This window comes from Sceloporus occidentalis, unplaced genomic scaffold, assembly GCF_023333645.1.
Source record: "Sceloporus occidentalis isolate IW3139 unplaced genomic scaffold, rSceOcc1.0.p SCAF_222, whole genome shotgun sequence".
Taxonomy (NCBI): domain Eukaryota; kingdom Metazoa; phylum Chordata; class Lepidosauria; order Squamata; family Phrynosomatidae; genus Sceloporus; species Sceloporus occidentalis.
Genome location: NW_028317202.1, coordinates 456,277 through 475,000, shown reverse-complemented (window position 1 = coordinate 475,000; position 18,724 = coordinate 456,277). Strand labels below are relative to the sequence as shown.

General features: G+C 42.3%; 1 protein-coding gene across 1 annotated transcript in view; it reads right to left on the bottom strand.

Moving 5' to 3' along the window:
• The window catches only part of LOC149276978 (copine-5-like), an 89,244-nt gene extending 71,103 nt beyond the window's left edge, over positions 1-18,141 (bottom strand). The window contains exons 1-2 of the mRNA XM_089503178.1: positions 18,041-18,141; positions 813-853 (exon numbers count right to left, since the gene is read on the bottom strand). Coding sequence (XP_089359304.1) covers positions 813-853; positions 18,041-18,141 — 142 coding nt within the window. The remainder of the gene's footprint in view (positions 1-812; positions 854-18,040) is intronic.
• Positions 18,142-18,724: the final 583 nt, after the last annotated feature.

Below are 18,724 nucleotides of genomic sequence, written 5' to 3'. Positions count from 1 at the left end.
TCACTGACCCGGATGTGGTTCAGTCCCCCAAGTCTAATGACACACCAAGTTGTTACAGGAGATCGGGCAGCAGAAAGCCAGCGACGCTGGCTTCTGCTGCCAGGGGGGGTCCAGGCTGTCAAACGGACAGCCTGTTCTCCCGTGCAGCGGCAGGGATGTGTTCCTGACGCTGCACGAAGGGCTAGACATCCCGGTATGTCTATAGGGGATTGAAGGGGTTAAGAGGAGTATTTGGTAATAACAAGACTCGTAATAATAAGACTTGTAATACTCTACCTCTGAGGTCCCAAATGCCTTTATGACTCTATATCCTATGTACTCAGGTTTGACCCAAGGTGTCAGAGTGAAGCCCTGCTTCCACAAGTTCTCTTTTTATCTCCAGGCAGAGGAACAGTGTTTCTCGCCCAGTTCCCTCCAACTAAGGATGCCTGTGGCTAGTCCTGCCTCTACATATGTCTAGCTCTTGCCTTACACACAGCTAGCCCTGCCCAAACCAAAGTGACGCCTACAGAAGAGGGAGAGTTCTGGGTAGCATAGCTTGGGAAATTCCTACAACTTTTTTGTAGAAAAACCAATAACCAATAAAAGGTAATGACTATGAAATGTGTCTTTGATCTTTGAAAGCATGGCTGTTTGTTTTGATCAGATTTGCAAAGGCCCTTCTTCTCCAACCTCTAGTGGAAGGCCAGTAGGTCACCTGTAGCCCTAAGCAGCTGCCAAACTTAGTATAAAGCATTGTTTATTATAACCTTGTACGAAGCTGCATATGATACTAAACATGCATATTCAAGTATGGCGGTATAAGTACTTACTGGGGTCTGATTTTGAAAATGTGTCTTTATCCAGCAGATTCCTGGGGAAATAAAGAGTTGGTAAACATCTTATATTGAACTCATTTTAGACATTTTATGTCTGCACTAACATTACCAAGTCATAATCGAAATCCACATTATACCCTCAGAAATTGGATTCCCTTTCCTTAAAAGATATTCACACTACCTGATTAATGAAAGGTGCTCTGAGGTGCTGAATGTCTATTATTTTAAAACAACAGCAGTACCTAAAGGGGAAATAATGGCAAGCATTTTGTACTAGGGTAGCACAGGTCAGACCTCATAAATCCATCGCAGTAAATCCTCATAAATGCATAACTGTAAAAAATGGTTAAATCCGACAGCTTCACATAACCAGCTGTGCTTTAAATAACCAGATACCCTTAAAGCGTACAATAAAGCGCATATGATGGCTGGAGTTACTCTTTAATTACCTTAATTTGACCTATTTAACATTGCAGTAGAATATCAAAGTCTACGTTTAGGATTCATAGAATTGAATGCAGATAACTGAACAATATTTTATTGCACTAAATTATATAGCCAGAAGAGAGTGCTTGTGCTTTCAGGCATTCCATTGGATATGCAAGCAGATATGGTTTTAGAAAACGGATCTATTTAAAATCAATATAATTTAACCTCTTCAAGTTAATTATTTCTGCCAAAAACTCTTTTTTTACGGCATCTGTGCACCCTACAGTACAGCAGTTTGCATAAAAGTGTAATAACGTCACTGGGAGATGAACATCTTCAGAGACAGGCTAAAATTATTGGAGCTACAGTATCTCACAAAAGTTAGTACATCACTCACATTTTTGTAAATATTTTATTATATCTTTTACTCTGACAACAGTGAATAAATTACACTCTGGTACAATTTAAAGTAGTGAGTGTACAGCCTGTATAACAGTGTTAATGTGGTTTTCCCATCAAAATAACTCAACACACAACCATTAATGTCTAAACCTTGGCAACAAAAGTGAGTTCACCCCTAAGTGGAAATGTACAAATTGGGCCCAATTAGCCATTTCCCCTCCCCGGTGTCATGTGACTTGTTAGTGTTACAAGGTCTCAGGTGTGAATGGGGAGCAGGTGTGTTAAATTTGGTGTTATGGCTCTCACACTCTCTCATACTGGTCACTGGAAGTTCAACATGGCACCTCATGGCAAAGAACTCTCTGAGGATCTGAAAAAAAGAATTGTTGCTCTACATAAAGATGGCCTAGGCCATAAGAAGATTGCTAAGACCCTGAAACTGAGCTGCAGCACGGTGGGCAAGACTATACAGCAGTTTCACAGGACAGGTTCCACTTTCAACAGGCCTCGCCATGATCGACTCAAGAAGTTGAGTGCATGTGCTCAGCATCATATCCAGAGGTTGTCTTTGGGAAATAGACGTATGAGTGCTGCCAGCATTGCTGCAGAGGTTGAAGGGGTGGGGTGTCAGCCTGTCAATGCTCAGATTACACGTTGCACACTGCATCAAATTGGTCTGCATGGCTGTCGTCCCAGAAGGAAGCTTCTTCTAAGGATGATTCACAAGCAAGCCTGCAGACAGTGTGCTGAAGACACCTAAGGACATAGATCACTGGAACCATGTCCTGTGGTCCGATGAGATCAAGATAAACTTATTTGGTTCAGATGTTGTCAAGCGTGTGTGGCTGCAACCAGAGTACAAAGACAAGTGTGTCTTGCCTACTGTCAAGCATGGTGGTGGGAGTGTCTTGGTCTGGGCCTGCATGATTGCTGCCGGCATGGGGGAGCTACAGTTCATTGAGGGAACCATGAATGCCAACATGTACTGTGACATACTGAAGCAGAGCATGATCCCCTCCCTTCGGAGACTGGGCCGTGGGGCAGTATTCCAACATGATAACGACACCAAACACACCTCCAAGACCACCACTGCCTTGCTAAAGAAGCTAAGGGTAAAGGTGATGGACTGACCAAGCATGTTCCCAGACCTCAACCCTATTGAGCATCTGTGGGGCAACTTCAAACAGAAGGTGGGGGACCGCAAGGTTTCTAACATCCACCAGCTCTGTGATGTCGTCATGGAAGAGTGGAAGAGGACTCCAGAGGCAACCTGTGAAACACTGGTGAACTCCATGCCCAAGAGGGTTAAGGCACTGCTGGAAAATAATGGTGGCCACACAAAATATTGACACTTTGGGCACAATGTGGACATTTCCACTAAGTAGTGTACTCACTTTTGTTGCCAAGGTTTAGACATTAATGGCTGTGTGTTGAGTTATTTTGATGGCAAAACCAAATTTGCACTGTTATCCAGGCTGTACACTCACTACTTTAAATTGTAGCAGAGTGTAATTTCTTCACTGTTGTCACAGTAAAAGATATAATAAAATATTTACAAACATGTGGTGTACTCACTTTTGTGAGATACTGTAGCTCCAATAATTTTAGCATGTCTCTGAAGATGTTCATTTCCCAGTGACATTATTACAGTTTTATGCAAACTGCTGTACTGTAGGGTGCACAGATGCCGTAAAAAAAGAGTTTTGGGCAGAAATGATTACCTGGAAGAGGTTAAATTTTATTGATTTCTAGATTTTTAGATCAGTTTTCTAAAACTATATCTGCTTGCATATCCATTGGGATGCAAAAATGTGAGGGGTGTACTCACTTTTGTGAGATACTGTACCTGTAAACAAGTTAACAATTGAAGAATGTCCTGAATAATAGCAACTACGTTGTTTTGTTGTATGTGAGGGGTTCATTCTAGCAAGTCCAAAAAGATGAGCCTTGATTTACATCAAAATATATATAACAAATAACATGTAAATGTGTGATTTATCTAATTCTCATAAATTGCCATATATATTTAAATACTTTAAACAAGGGCTTGACAAATTTGTTGTGAATCTAGGCGCCAGCTAAAAAAGTTAGGAGCCAGGATTTTTTTTTAAACTAACAGTTGGTTAGGAGTGATCTGATAATTATCAGCCCACTTACTAAACTCACAGCATTTGACCTGGAAGCACCCTGGACTTTTGTTGTTTTTTTTATAATTTTTTTTTTTAACGCTTTCAATGCTGATGTTCCATTGGACACAGCATTGACTGATATTTAGTCCCCACAAGCTTGTGGGGACAAATGTTAACCCCTGCATTGCCACAAATGTGTTATACACAATTGTGGAATTGAAGGGGTTAACGCTGCACTGTCGCTCTCATGGAGCGATCAGGCAGCAGGGGGGTGTTGGGGCTGGTCTCCACACTCATGTGGAGACCAAAAAACCCTCTCCCCCTGGCCCTGAAGCTGCCTCTGACAGCTGGGACGCAATTGCTGGTCTATAGACCAGCCATTGCAGGGGGAGTCTCTTTGATGACTCCTGTAGGCTTCCATGCCTACAGGAGTCATCACAGGGCTTGTGGGGGCTCGTTTTTGCTGCAAAACAGGAATTAACCCCTAAAATGGCATTGAAGGGGTTAACGCTGCACTTTCGCTCTCATGGAGCGATCAGGCAGCAGGGGGGTGTTGTGTCAGGTACCCACACTTGTGTGGGGACCCAATCAACACTCAACCCCCTTTCCTGAAGCTGCCTGTGGCAGCTGAAAACGCGATTTCAGGTTTTCCCGCAATCGTGGTTTCAGCCTACAGAATCACTCCGTGGGAGTGATCTCAGGCTCGGGGGCGGGCTCAGAGTGGCTGTGCTGTCTGCCCAGACTCCTGGGCAGACAGCAGCAGCAGCGCCCCCCCCGCGATCACAGGCTGTCAAACACCTAGGTGCCAGGACTAAATTCTGAGTCGCCATGGCGACCTGACGCCTGGGATTTCTCGAGCCCTGCTTTAAACAGAACGCAATAAGGTTTGATTCATTCTGTAAACTAGGAATGCCAACCTGGCATTTTAGGAGTCCAAAGCAGGACACTTTGGAGGTGGGGCCCGGACAGGAGCATCCGTACCTATCCAGCCTATCTGCAAAGCTGAAGACCAGTATATGACATTATATTGCGGCCCTCTTGAAACATACATTACAAGGTTGTCTTTTGTGAACTGTGATTGAGGTCTGTCCTTGCTGAATTTCCCCCAAACTGACCCATGATCCCCACAAAAGCAGGACAGTGCCTGAAAATCGAGAGTGTCCCACTAAAAATAGACACTTGCGAGGTATCTAATAAGGGGCCTGGAGGTTAGATGAGTGGGATTGCATTTGACGTTTTTTAAATGTTTTAAAGATTCATATAGCAGTAATATACAACAGAAAGCGAAGTCATATAAAGCACATCTGAAAAAAAACATTGTTGTCAAGCCCCATTTCCTATTCTTGTGTGTTAACACAGATAACACAATCTGACTTTCCTATCTTCCAATCAAAAAACATGTGAACAAACTTAAGGTAGAAATGTATATGTATTATTGTTTGTTGGTAAAACTTGATGGCATACTTTTGGATAAGGTGTAAAAAAGGAAATGAAAATAAACATTAAGACGAATGCTTATCTGGGCAATGTAAAACAATGTGTGCACAAAAAATCTGTGAACAAAAAAAAAGCAGGGCACAAAGTAAACAAAACAAAAAAGTGGACAGTCAAATCCTAGTATGCATTAATGAAGAAAGCCGAAGACTGGTATTTGTCCTGAATATTTAGCCTGTAAAGTATAGAAATAGTTACAATTTAAATGAACCCAGTTATTATTAGGCCAAATATACGGTAATAGTAATAGATTTCCTTGTTTGAAATCGGTAAAGGGTTAACAATTATGTCTTATAGAACTTACATATATACTGTCATGCACAGTATACTATTTTTTTCTTAAATCCTGTAAGTTTATGTTGACATATTTAGCGTACACCATTAAAAGAGTTAAATGACCGTAATCATTTTAGATTATATGGTGACACTGTTTCAAATAAGACACCACACGAAAAGGGTGCTCTCTTGTATGGAGTTAAAGTCGGAAAATTCTCATCTAACTAATTACAATAATTACTGCCTAACCCGGGATATTGCAATATAGCTAAATCTAACAGGTGTCTTTGTTCATTTGCTTGCATTTAATTGAGTTGGATAATAAGGTGTAAAATTAAAATAGCAATGCTTAAAAAAATAAAGACATACAGCCCCCTGATAACAAAATCAACTTTCTGCCCAATTTCAGAGATTTTTTTGACCCAGCTCTAGTGGTAATTTAATAATGGTCTAGCCCAACGGCAGAGGAACTTGTGAGAATAGTTCCACCATGGAATAAAGCCTCAAATGATTAGCCAGAATATATGCAGAGCTATGGCATAGGACCATCCAGTGCTACGTCCATGGCATATGATCTACAAGAACCAAGGCTTGTAAAGCAATGCTGTTGACCAACATAATGTGATTTATTATTGCCACGCAACCCCAAAAGGTCAGAATGGAGGGTAAGGAAGCGGTAGTGACAGCACACCTTGTGGGCCTCTTTACTTCATTTAGGGATAAGGGTGAACATAAAGAACTATGGCAGAACATACCGTAATTTGGACACACTATTATCTTCTTCCTGTCTTTCAAACATGAAACATGGGAATCAATTACTGTATTTTATGGATACAATATATGCTAATACATCTGTTTTTTGCCCATGACACTCCACTGAGACTGCCCTTACTAAAGTTACTAATGACCTACTCACTGCTAAATCCAAGGGTCACAGCTCCATGCTTATCCTACTGGACCTTTCTGCTGCTTTCAACACTTTTCTCCTTCAAACTCTTCATGCTCTTGGTTTTCGTGACACTGTTCTCTCCTGGTTCACTTCCTACCTCTCTGATCGTACCCTCAGTGTTTCCGTCTCCAGTAATACTTCCCCTCTCCCTCTTAGTAGGGGTCCCCCAAGGCTTAGTTCTAGGACCCCTTTTGTTATCTCTTTACACTTCCTCACTTGGCACACTAATCTCATCCTTTGGCTTTCAATACCACCTGTATGCTGATAACACCCAGATCTATCTATCCTCTCCTGATCTCTCTCCCTCTGTCTTAGATCACGTCACTAACTGCCTTGTGTCTGTCTCTACCTGGATGTCTGCACGTTTCCTGAAACTCAATATCTCCAAAACCAAACTTCTCATCTTCCATCCCTCCAATGCTAAGATTCCCTCATTAGTTTCCCTTAATGTTATTGGTGCTATGGTGGTCTTGGTGTCACCATTGACTCTGACCTCTCGTTCGCCCCCCACATTCAGTCTTTCTCTAAAAACTGCCGTCTCCATCTTATAAACATCCGTCCCTTCATAACACAGGATGCCACTAAGGCTCTTGTCCATGCCCTTATTATCTCCCACCTTGATTATTGTAACTCTGTCTTAGCCTTCACAGTGGTTCCCCTTCTTACATCTCCTCACTCATCTCTAAATACACTTTAGAGTCCCTCTGCTCATCCAATGATTTCTATCTATCCTCTCCTCTGATTTCTAGCTCTCATGCGCGCTTACAAGATTTCTTTCCCCCTGCCTTTGTTTTACTAGTACACAGATTAGAGGCTGCATGAAAGCTCTGAGAGTTTAACTGCTGAGCTGCATCTGCTTGGTGGCAATCAGCAGGTCGCATGATCAGAACCCAAATATGATAAGCTGCTATAGCAACAAGGACTGGCTATACTCTTTACATTTTCAGAGGTAGTGCTTCTTTGGTGGAAGCCCATTGCTTGTGCAGATTGCATAAATGTTCACCTTAGCTCGGTCAGATGGAAAGAGATGGGATGTCATTCCAAGGTGGATGGAACACTGATTGAACAAACTTAGCTCAGTTTGCTCAAGGTGGTGGTGGGGTAAAGCACAAAGTTTGGCTGGGTGCTGAATTTGCCAATGGTGGCATCTGAACTGTTTGTAATCCTGGAAGAGTGCGTTTAAATAGGGTCTGTAAAACCGGAGCAATTTGGTCCATACTGTGTTCTAGAGTTTCTATACGGGCTTTTGATAATCAATAGTCGCCTTTGTTATGCTCCGCGTCCAAGAATCAGAACCCTGGTGCATAGATCTTAACACAAACCAGAGTTGCCTATAAAAACTAGGTGGAGTTCTTCAACCTCCAGCCACCTTTCCCAGGATACAAGAGGCCAGAATAATCAGGATACAAGCTACATCGCAACAGGAGTGAAAATAAAACAAGGCATAGAGTGGATAAAAGTACACAGACTAGAGACCATACAAATGCAAGGCTGAACTGGATCTGTGAGTTTATATGGCCTGCTAACTATCAGAATTTAATATGACAAGTAGCTATGGCAACAGCTCCTTACATTCTAGGAAGGTGGAACCATGACAATAGGCCTATGAACCCCTAGAATTAGCGCCTATTTTCAGAGCAATTGTATCCAACCGTGTCAAGTAACATGCATCAGCAATGAATTCTTCTTCCTACATTAATAAATTGATGGCCCTGCCCCTTTCTTAGTTCCACTGGGTCAGCAAAATCTTCTGCTGCGGGGAATACTTATTTATATTATTATAAACATTATTCCACATTACCCTGAATATTTTTAACAGCAAGAAGCAAATAACAAAAGGGGATATGGGAACAGCAGAATTGCAGAATGTTGAAACTATAATGAAGCAGTATGTTGTCTAGAAACTAGTTACTTACACAACCCAGCCAAATTACAAAAGTTACCTCCCAGCTCTACTCTTTGACCAAATTTCAGTAAATATAGTCCCAAATTTGTAATGCTTTTACCCAATGCTATATGTAATCCGTCATGTTTATTGAGGTTCAATGCCGGAAAGCATAAAGGATATTCATAACTAGCAGAGTTCTCAACCAAGACCAATAACGGCTTTTCACAGAAGGCATGTATAATTATATGGGGGCAGGGTAATTGAAACGTAGCTGTGAAAAAATTAGCTTATATTGTATATCCAGACTGCAGAGAAAGGCAGAAACCAAGATGGCAAAAGAAGCGCTACCGTATAACCATTCTGGAATAATATCATTGCTCAATATCCCTGTCAGATGTCAAATGTGATAGAGATTCCTCATAAGGTTTATCACTATAATCTTTATTCTCCATATTCCATTCTGCAGTTCGAGTTAGCTTGGGTGTTAGAATTACAATTATATTTAGTGCATATAGTTGGAATATTGAGATCATGCTATTAGCTAGCATTGTCTCCTCCCCTGGCTCCCGGAATACTTGGAGCCTGGGGTAGGAGGCTTTACTGTGGGCCTTGCAGTTTTCAGTTTATGTATCAGAATTATTGATTCATTTTTATTTTCTATGGCCATTTTATTTATTATGTATTAAAATTATTATTATCTATTAAAAGTTATGTTTTAGAGATCACAATTTACTGACAACTTATTGGCTTGGGTTTAACCCCTTATGCATTTTTGGGGACACATGCTGTTATTATTCAGATGCATGATGGATGCAGCATGGAGGAAGATGCACACAACTCCTGCAGGTATATGGTGTGGGCAGGGACACAGGTAGGTTATTTGAGGGCACTGACAAGCTGTTTAGAGGCAACAATGTCACAGGCAGGCAGTTTAGGGGTAAAAGACAGGTTGTTTGGTGGCATTGACCAGTTGTTTGGCACAAAGATGGTGCAGGCAAGCTGTTTGGGGACACTGACAAGCTGTTTGGATACAAGATGGCACAGACAAGCTTTTGGGTACCAAACATGGCACAGTCTGTTTGGGGTAAAATATGGCACAAGAAGGTTATCTGGAGCACTGACAAGCTGTCTGGTGGCAAAGATGGCACAAACAAGCTGTTTGAGGGCACTGATAAGCTATTTGAGGACAAAAATGACATAGACAAGAAGGTTGGGGCAAAGGTGTCACATACAAGCTGTTTGGGGCACATGTGGCACAGACAAGCTGTTTGGCACTGTAGGACACGCTGCTTGGTGAAGTCGGGGGGCCCCAGGACAATTTTCGCACTGGGGCCCTGTGGTTTCTTGTTACACCCCTTGTATTGAAGATATGTCGCATTCATTGCGACTTCATGAAAGGAAAGAAAATACAGAGCTTTGAATAAATCAGGGCTACTGATCACATATCCAGTCCTTAGGGGCAGCAAACAGGCCACATCTTTGCATATCCCACCATATGTGAAGAAATATTTCAAGAAAGGATTCACAGTTCCTCCTTGCAGTCCTCAAGCACTTGAGTTGTGCAGCCCTGGTTTAGATTATGTTGTGAAAGTGGAGATGGTTATTTTTTCAAGTTTATTGTTGTATAAAATGAATAAAAATTATGTTTTTCTTATTTAAAAAAATTATAGTTTTATTTGTTTAATCTAATTTACACTATGTGGACGAAGGTATTGGGGCACCTGATCATTACACCAGCAGGGAGTTTTATGACACTGCATTCTAAATACACAGACATTAAAATGTAGTTGGTCCCCCTTTGCTATAACAGCTTCCACTCTTCTGTGAAGGCTTTTCCACAAGATTTTGGATTGTGGGAAACAGAGCATTTGTGTGGTTAAACAATGATGTGGGATGAGAACGCCTGGCTCGCAATCTCCGTTCCAGTTCATTCCAAAGGTGTTCGATAGGGTTAAGGTCAAAGCTCTGTCAAGGGCCAGTCAAGTTCTTCCAAAACCAACCTCATCCAACCACATCTTTATGGGCCTTGCTTTGTGCACTGCCATGCTGGAATAGAAAAGGGCCTTTCCAATAAAGTTGGAAGCATAGCATTGTCTAAAATGTCCTGGTATGCCGAAGCATGAAGATTTCCCTTCACTGGCAGTAAAGGGTCTAGCCCAACCCCTGAAAAGCAGCCCCATACCAGTATCCCTCCACCACCAAACTTGGCACCACTTAGCTCACTAACCACTGTTTCCACACATATGCACATAAGTCTGAACCCACAGCATTCCCTAAGCCAGTGCTTCATCTGATTGGACATAAGTACCTCAATTGTACACATCTCCTGAACGTAAAATATGTGGGGGCGGGGAAATGGGCAAATAAATATAGGACGATTTTGCAGAATTCTCCGTATATATGCAAGGATCACAAAAAAATGGGGCCAAACAGCTATCATATGCATTAAAGTGATGAATTTAATTGTACACAAATAGGGAAATAAACGAGGACCACAATACATGAGATATTATGATAAATTCATGTCACATTTGTATGCCTTTCATATCTTTCCTATGCGCCTACGAGTAGGGCTTTCACAAATCAATGTATACTGTACTGTTCAGTGTGCCACATATTCCCTTCGCTATTAACATTTTTATTATTATTGCACCAAAGAAGTACAATAATTAAAATGTGGTTTGATCTCCATAAATGCTTTCTGTAATCTGTTCTAAAAAAACCCACACAACTGCAATAATACCTAGTAACACGTGAGATGTGACTATTCAATGATAACATAGCATTGGAAAGGTTTTCTGCATGTTGGCAAGCATATACTTACAGAAACAAGTATATGACCTGACAGTTAACTTAAAGGTGCTGTGATATAACTTGACAACTTAGCACAGTGAAAGAACCGCTAATGTCAAATATTAAAATAAGTAGTATCTAAAAGAAAGCATTGAAAATAGCTGTTGGTCATTTTTGATAGACATTGAGCTGTGTTAATAATTTATACCAAAATAGAGAGAGCTGAGTGTTAGACATTCAGAAAGAGGGGATACCACTATATACATATGGAATTATCTACTTGATGTTGGGCCATATTTACAAATGGAATGGATTTATGTTCCAGCAGTCCTGGCCACAAATACCACTGCTGCCTCAACTCATTCTGTAAGACTCATCTCTTTACAGAAGTTTGGTAAATTCGGCGGCTCTTAATGTGACGTCCTCTCCCATATCCACCTATCTGAGGAGAAGACGTCGCCTAGCGCCATTTTGGCCTCACTTGAACTCGGGGCAATATGATCTTTTCAATCCTCCAATTGGAGGAGAGGACATCACTACAAGAGCCATCATTTTGCACTCACTTGAACTGAGGTCAAAATGGCAGCGCTTGCAGTAACATCCTCTGCCCCAATTGGAGGGATGGGGAAATGATGTCACAGCAAGCACCGCCATATTGCCCTCAGTTCAAGTGAGGGCAGAATGACAGTTTTTGCATTGAAGTTCTCTCCTGCCATTGGAAGTGGGCACCAGGCAAAGAATTAAAAATGACCCCAAATTTTCAGCCGAACTCAATGGGCAGGAAACAAAATGTGCTGCCTGAAAATGAATGGGCCAAAAAACAAACTGAAAAATTTGTCTGAATCGTTTTTGGCCTATTTGTACATGTCTACTGTATACATTTACCCAGCTGCTGCCACTTGTATAATTGACAGCCTGAAAGATAACCCAGGTATATCTGTATCTGTAGTATCCTGTGAAACTGGAAGGGGTGCAGTGAAAAATGCCCCCCCTACAGATCTTAAACACAGTCATTATAACACATACTTATATGCACTAACACTCACGAATAAACACTTACTGTAACATGACACATAGAGAGGGTGGCTGTGGGAGATGCCCTGGGTCACGCCAAAGGATAGTATTAGGGAGGCTTATAGGATGTTTGAGGGTCGTGGCTTCGCTAGAATTAGCAATTTAGGCAAATGATCAGGCAGGGTGTCTGCTGGAACCTTAAGGACATGGCATTGTGGAAGCCCGTCATAGTGCCAGTGTCATGGCCTTTTAGGGACTGTGTCACAGCCTTTTAATGCACGCAGCCGGCATTTCTGGAACCTTAGGGCCCCTGCTCGATTACAGAAGAGGTACTGCTGGAAATGTATTTAGGGGTTGTGCATGTGGGGGACAATCTGCCAATTCTGACATGAGTGTTCGGGATGTAATGACTCACACCCCCTGTGTGTTTTATGAGCTTTTAGTTGACTTGGTTGGCCTGATTGGTGAGTGTTTATGTCAGTGGAGGAATTTAGCCTATTTAGGCCCTTTTTTGTTTTGGCACTTTTTGGGGCTTTCAGAGTAGGGAAGTTGGAAATAGGAGAGTTCACGGTAGTTTACAGTTTGAGGATTTACTGCTGGATGAGGAGTAGTAAAGGTTAAGGTTCGGGGTCTAAGACTCACCAGGCTCACTTTTTGATCCTGCAGGGTTTGCCAGGGAGCCCTTTGTACCCAACTAGGGCTGCTCAGGCATTTCTTTTTAGCAGGCCGCAGTTGGGCAGATCTCTTCCGATTTAACAAGCCAGTTCTCTCCTGTCTAAATACCAGGGGAATCTAATCGGTTTTGCTCTTACATTAGGCCCCATCTGCTTAGAGGTACATATGTAAATTTTGTTTAATTTATAGGTTCAGGCAAGATACTTGTGTGGATCCTGGTGCACTCCTTTGTGTATTGGGCTGCAATGTTCATCCAGCTTTGTTCCCGAGAGAGTGGTGGTACGGTGGTTGGCAAGGTATGAGATGGGACAAGGTGACCTGGAAGCTGCCTCACCATGCCTAGGTACACTGGGTGCCCAAGGTCCTGTTGCTTTATATGGAGGGGATCAACTTGGGTTATGTCCCCATCCGGGTTTTAATCGCCAACATGAAGGCAGATTTTAAGTGATGTTTGGGTGGATACTGCCAGACGTTGTTTGTGTGGTCAGAAATGGTTACTCACCTGCGGTGGCAAGTTCTCATGTGGGTATTAAGCGCGCTAGGAAGCAGGTCAATTAGACCATTTCTCAGCTTTTGGCCTTAGGGGGCAGTGATTGTGAAGCATTGGGGGCTGGATGGGGATCCCTCTGGTTTATTTCTGCAAGACGGAGTTCACCTTTCAGACATAGGGTTGGATATTTGGTTGCTGAATATCCAAACTGGCTTGGCGTGAGCGGTCGAGGTGGTGGTGGGGGGCAGTGAAATGCAAGGTGGTCACATTTCCCTGTCCCTGGCAGTTGTTATGCTGAGTCCAGTTCGTTATTATGGGCTACTGGGAATGGGGGGCCAGTGGTCTCGACGGTGATATAATTGGTACACCTTTGCCAGCCTGTGGTAGTTATGTTGGTGGTTTCACTTGGTGATTGTGGTTAAAAGTGCAATGCGTTGGCTCAGGTTACGTTTGTTAATTGAATATGATGTTTATGTTAAGTGACATATGAAGTGTCATACGGAAACATAGAATTTTTCCTGATGTAAAAATCAGTCCTTGGTCAGGTCCTAAAGTGAGGATAGCTTTATGTCTATCCCATGCCTGTTAAAATCCTTCCACCACTTCTGCTGGGAGACAGTTCTATTTATCTACTGCCACCTCAGTAAAGTAGAACTTCCTTATGTTACTAAGCCTCTGACCCTGTAGTTTTAGACTATGACCTGTTCTAACATTGACCCTCCTTTCAAATAAGCTTGCCTCCTGTACTTTGTTGAATCCCTTGAAGTACTATTGCACCCCCTCGCTCTTCTTTCCTCCAAGCTATACATATTAAGATCCTTTAATCTTCCCTGAGAACTCTCTCTCAAATGTGTCAAAAGCCTTTTGGAGATGGGGTCTCCAGAACTGTATGCAATACTCTAGGTGAGGCCTGGCCAGAGACCTGTAAAGTGGCATAACCACTAGACTTGGGTGCCGGCCAAGTCTTAGTGTTGGTCTTCGCAAGAAAAAAAAAACACAGAAGCCATTGGTCTTCCCAGACCAAGTTGCTCCAGGGTGCACCTTGCTCTTTGCCAGGGAGATTCAAATCCCTGTTGCTCCAAGGCAAAGTTGCTTAGAGCAGTTGTCTAAGACTCAGCTGCCTTCATTGGTTGATGCCAGAGGACCTCCCTGCCAGCGACCAATAGAGTCGCTCGTACTGACCTTTAACTCCTGAAGCCGAAACTTGGCCTGGGGAGACCACTGGTCTCCTGGCTCCAGAAGATAAAGGTCCGTAAGAGCAACTCTATTGGTTGCCGGGAGGGGATTCCCAGGGCCGGCCGAAGACTTAACGCCGCCTGGGGCGAAGTTTAAAATGCCGCCCCCCGCCAAGGGGGGGGCGGCATTATCTACCCGCCCCCCACCGGTACTTACCCTTAAACAGTCCTGCGGCGAGTCTCCCTGTGCTGCCACGGTGCCGGCTTGTAATGCTGAGCGCCGGAAATTCACGTCACTTCCGGCGCTCTGCATTACAAGCCGGCACAGAGACCGAACAGGGAAACTCGCCGCAGAGGAGAGAGAGAGGGGCGCCGAGCGGGTAAGCGAAAACCACTGGGTGCCCCTCTCTCTCTCCTCCGCTTCAAAAAAAACAAAAAAAAAACCGCTTGGGGCAGCAAAGTGCCGCCCCTTCTGAAGTGCCGCCTGGGGCAATTGCCCCAGTCGGCTCCATTGTAGGGCCGGCCCTGGGGATTCCTCTAGCACCAACCAATGAAAGACAGCTGCTCTTCATCGGTTGATGCCAAAGGAGCTCCCTGATGGCAACCAATAGAGTCGCTCTTACGGACCTTTAACTCCTACAGATTCCCATTCCCGTTAACCCCTGCAATGCTAAGTAGACAAGGTAGGTTAGAGGCAATGACTTGTATGGGAGGAAGGGACCAGGGAGATTAGTTAGGAGGTACTTCGTATACGTTTACCCGCTGCCGTATTAGTTTATTCGTTATTCAGTTTGAACAACGAAAATGCAACGGTTTTCGTTTTCATGTTCTCCCGAATACCAATGCAAAAGACTAATAATCACCTCCCTCTTGGTAATGCCTCTCCCTATGCAACCCAGCATTCTGCTTGCTTTTTCAGACTTTATTGCATTGTTTGCTTACGATTAAGTCATCAGAAATAATTACTCCTAAGTCCCTTTCTTCTGTTGTCACTGACTGAACAGTTCCCCCAATGCTATTTTTTTTTAAACTGCAGCTGCCACACTCTCGACCATTCTCCTAATTTACTTAAATCATTTGAGTTATGTCTACCCTGTTGCAGACCTTTGTATCACGGAAGCCATAACATCTTCTGTAATATTACTAATAAAATATTATTGTACCTCCTTTTAATAGTATATTAAAGCTGTTGGAATCTACTGTTTATTAACATATAAAAAAGAAACCATGATGGCGGTAAACGCTAAAAGTAAAACAACAATTAAGTATCAGATATGTGAACTAGGCTGCTCAACAGATGGGTGAAGCAACTGTTTTACCACACCTGAAATAAAAAAAAAATTATAAAAAGTAAAGACAACTGGAGCGCCCCAAGTGTTATCAATAAAGATAAAAATTTAATAAATAATAAAAGCTGTTGGAATCTACTTGTTATTGCACTTCAGCAGCGTTTCTACTCATGGTTCTCCTTTCTGATAAAACCAGGAAGTATACCAATAACTAATATTTTCATGTATCTTTGTGATATGTGGTTAGAAACGTTGCTATTGAGGATAAAATTTTTAATGACTGGTTGACATTGTTATCCATTATCCAACACCTTCCAGCAGCCCAGTGCCCAACCATGTTTTAACATTTTAATGAATAGCCTCCTATCCTTATTAACAGATCATTTAAATTGTTTCATACCCTGTGCATTAATATACTTACGCACTTCCCAATGTCCCATGCCGGGATATAGGTCAGCATGTGATATGACGTGGGTGGTGACCTGATATCACAGATGTTTTGTCCCTTAACTCCCAATCTCCTACTCTTTTGGTGAATGTGCTGGTAGATTGTATATGACCCCCTGGCCCAAAAACAAATGTGGCCCTCCGTAATAATTGCATTGCTTTCAGTACACTTAACAAATCGATAGCTTCCTCTATGTTCTATCACTAATAACCATGTTCTGAGCCTTCAGCTTCTAATTGGTATGGGACTCTTCCAATTAAAACATTAAAAAGAAGTGGAGTAAAAAGGAATGTGAGAGGATCTGTCGATCAATAGAGTAAACACATGACGGGAATGCCAAAGTTTATTCATAGATATAAAGATATAGCATAATTTTTTAGATAAGCTTGGAAGTCGGGGCAGATGTGAATAAGAGCCAACAGCGGAACCTAGATATACAGAGCAACTGACTGTATAGAAATTCAAACGGAAGCTCACATTCTCTATACATATACAAGGTTAGGAGGTAATAGTCAGTAAATCTACTGAGGGCCGGCAAGAGGGGCAGTAGCTGGGCTACTCTCATTTGAAGATTCTGGACTACTGCCCATTACATAAAGTTAGGCATCCTTTACACCACGACTGGGTGCTTTCAGTGCTCCTTTCACTGTTTCTCTCACAGTCTCTTTTGGTGGATACGTACTGGACAAGACTAGTTAAAGTCTACTTAAGGGCCACTATATTCCTGATATTCAGTGTGAGCACAAATATCAGTACGCCTAGATTTTGAGTTACAGGTCCTGGTGAAGTCTGAAATCTACATTTTGATCTAATGGGCTCTATGGTCTATGCTAAACCAACTGGGCCATTTGGCTGAGGAGTAAAGACTGTTTGTTTTCGCCAGATAAATATATAGTTATAACCGCAAGAATATAAGGGTGTAATATCCATCCCTTCACATTCTGACTCTGTTTGAGCAGTCAGTATAAAGACCTATATATATGCATGGATAGCTATAAACTGGCAGTCCATGTAAATATACATGACAATTAGCTGGCAGTCTGTTCGTAGATACATAGTGAAACTGACGTATGTACAGATACACAAGGGAGTCTATATTATTATTATTTATTGTTTTATATAGCACCATCATATTCCGTAGCGCTGTATACAGACTTGTACAGCAATTTGTATTAATTGGTCATTCCATATACGTATACATGGAGAAGAATTAAAAATAATAAGATACCAAACTGATGTGGTATATAACGAAACTACAAAAGAGTCATTATTTATTTACTGAGAGATATCTTCATGGCAGAGAAGCTCCAAATACATCATACCACCGTTTATGCGTTAGAAAAGAGGTCTGGGCATAGACCTGTTCCTTTTAAATACAATGTGCTTCTTAACTTTTACCGGCATAATCATAAAAATCGATGCATAACACTGCCAACCAATTAAAGGTATATACACAAGTCCTATAAGTCACAACACAAGGGCGTCACTTTGAATGATATATATATATGATGTATGCTGATCGTCCGCTAATTGCTCGCCTGAAACCTTAATTACAGACATTTGTGCGTTCATCGGGCCGAGATGTGCATTTAAATAGAAAGACATACATCGGGGCTTGCAATTTCTGTTGAAAAGTTGAATGTCCATATGATGGGAGAAGGTGCTTTAGTTTATACACGGAGACGAGGGGACGCCAGGAGACACCCACATGAGCCCTAACAGTCTACCGAGAGACATTTAGGAAGGGATATGATCCGCATTTTGCACGTACCTGCAGGATACAGTCAATTCAACTCTGGTGGCCGGGATTTCCCCGCAGACGGGATCGGAGTCCGAGGATTCCTCCATGTCCTGCAGTCTGTCCATCTCCATGCCTCTTACTTGGGTTTTCCTATTCCGTGCCGCCTGCCTCTCGCCACTCTATTTTACCGCTATGTATTTTCCTCTTTCTTCCATACCCTTATTTCTCAGTATTCCTCCTCCCTCCCTATCTAATTTATCTTATTGCCTCTACGCCAACCCTCCCCCTTCGCTGCTTTTTCTCACTGTATGCACCTCTCTCTCTCCGTGAATTCCTCTCTCTGCTCCTCTATCCTGTGGTCTTGCTCAGTGTATGTATAGTGTGTATCTCTACCCCGCTTACCATTTCTGCTAATATTCTTTCTTCTATATCTGGCTCCTTTCCTCTATTAAAATGTGTGTATATCAATCAGTTTCTCTGTTCTTATGCTACCAAGTAGCCCCTTAATGTCCTATTATTTGTGCCTGGATTCCTCAATAAGCTCCCTCTATGTGTAGTATGGCTTTCCTTTTCAATGCCCCTTTTAGCATCTAACTGCTACGCCCTTATCCTCTTCCCCCTATCCATGTAGCTGTCTTCACTCCATTTATTCCCCATGTTTATTGTATATTTCCATATCTCTCTAGTTAAATCTTCCTTTTCTGGCTCTTGCTT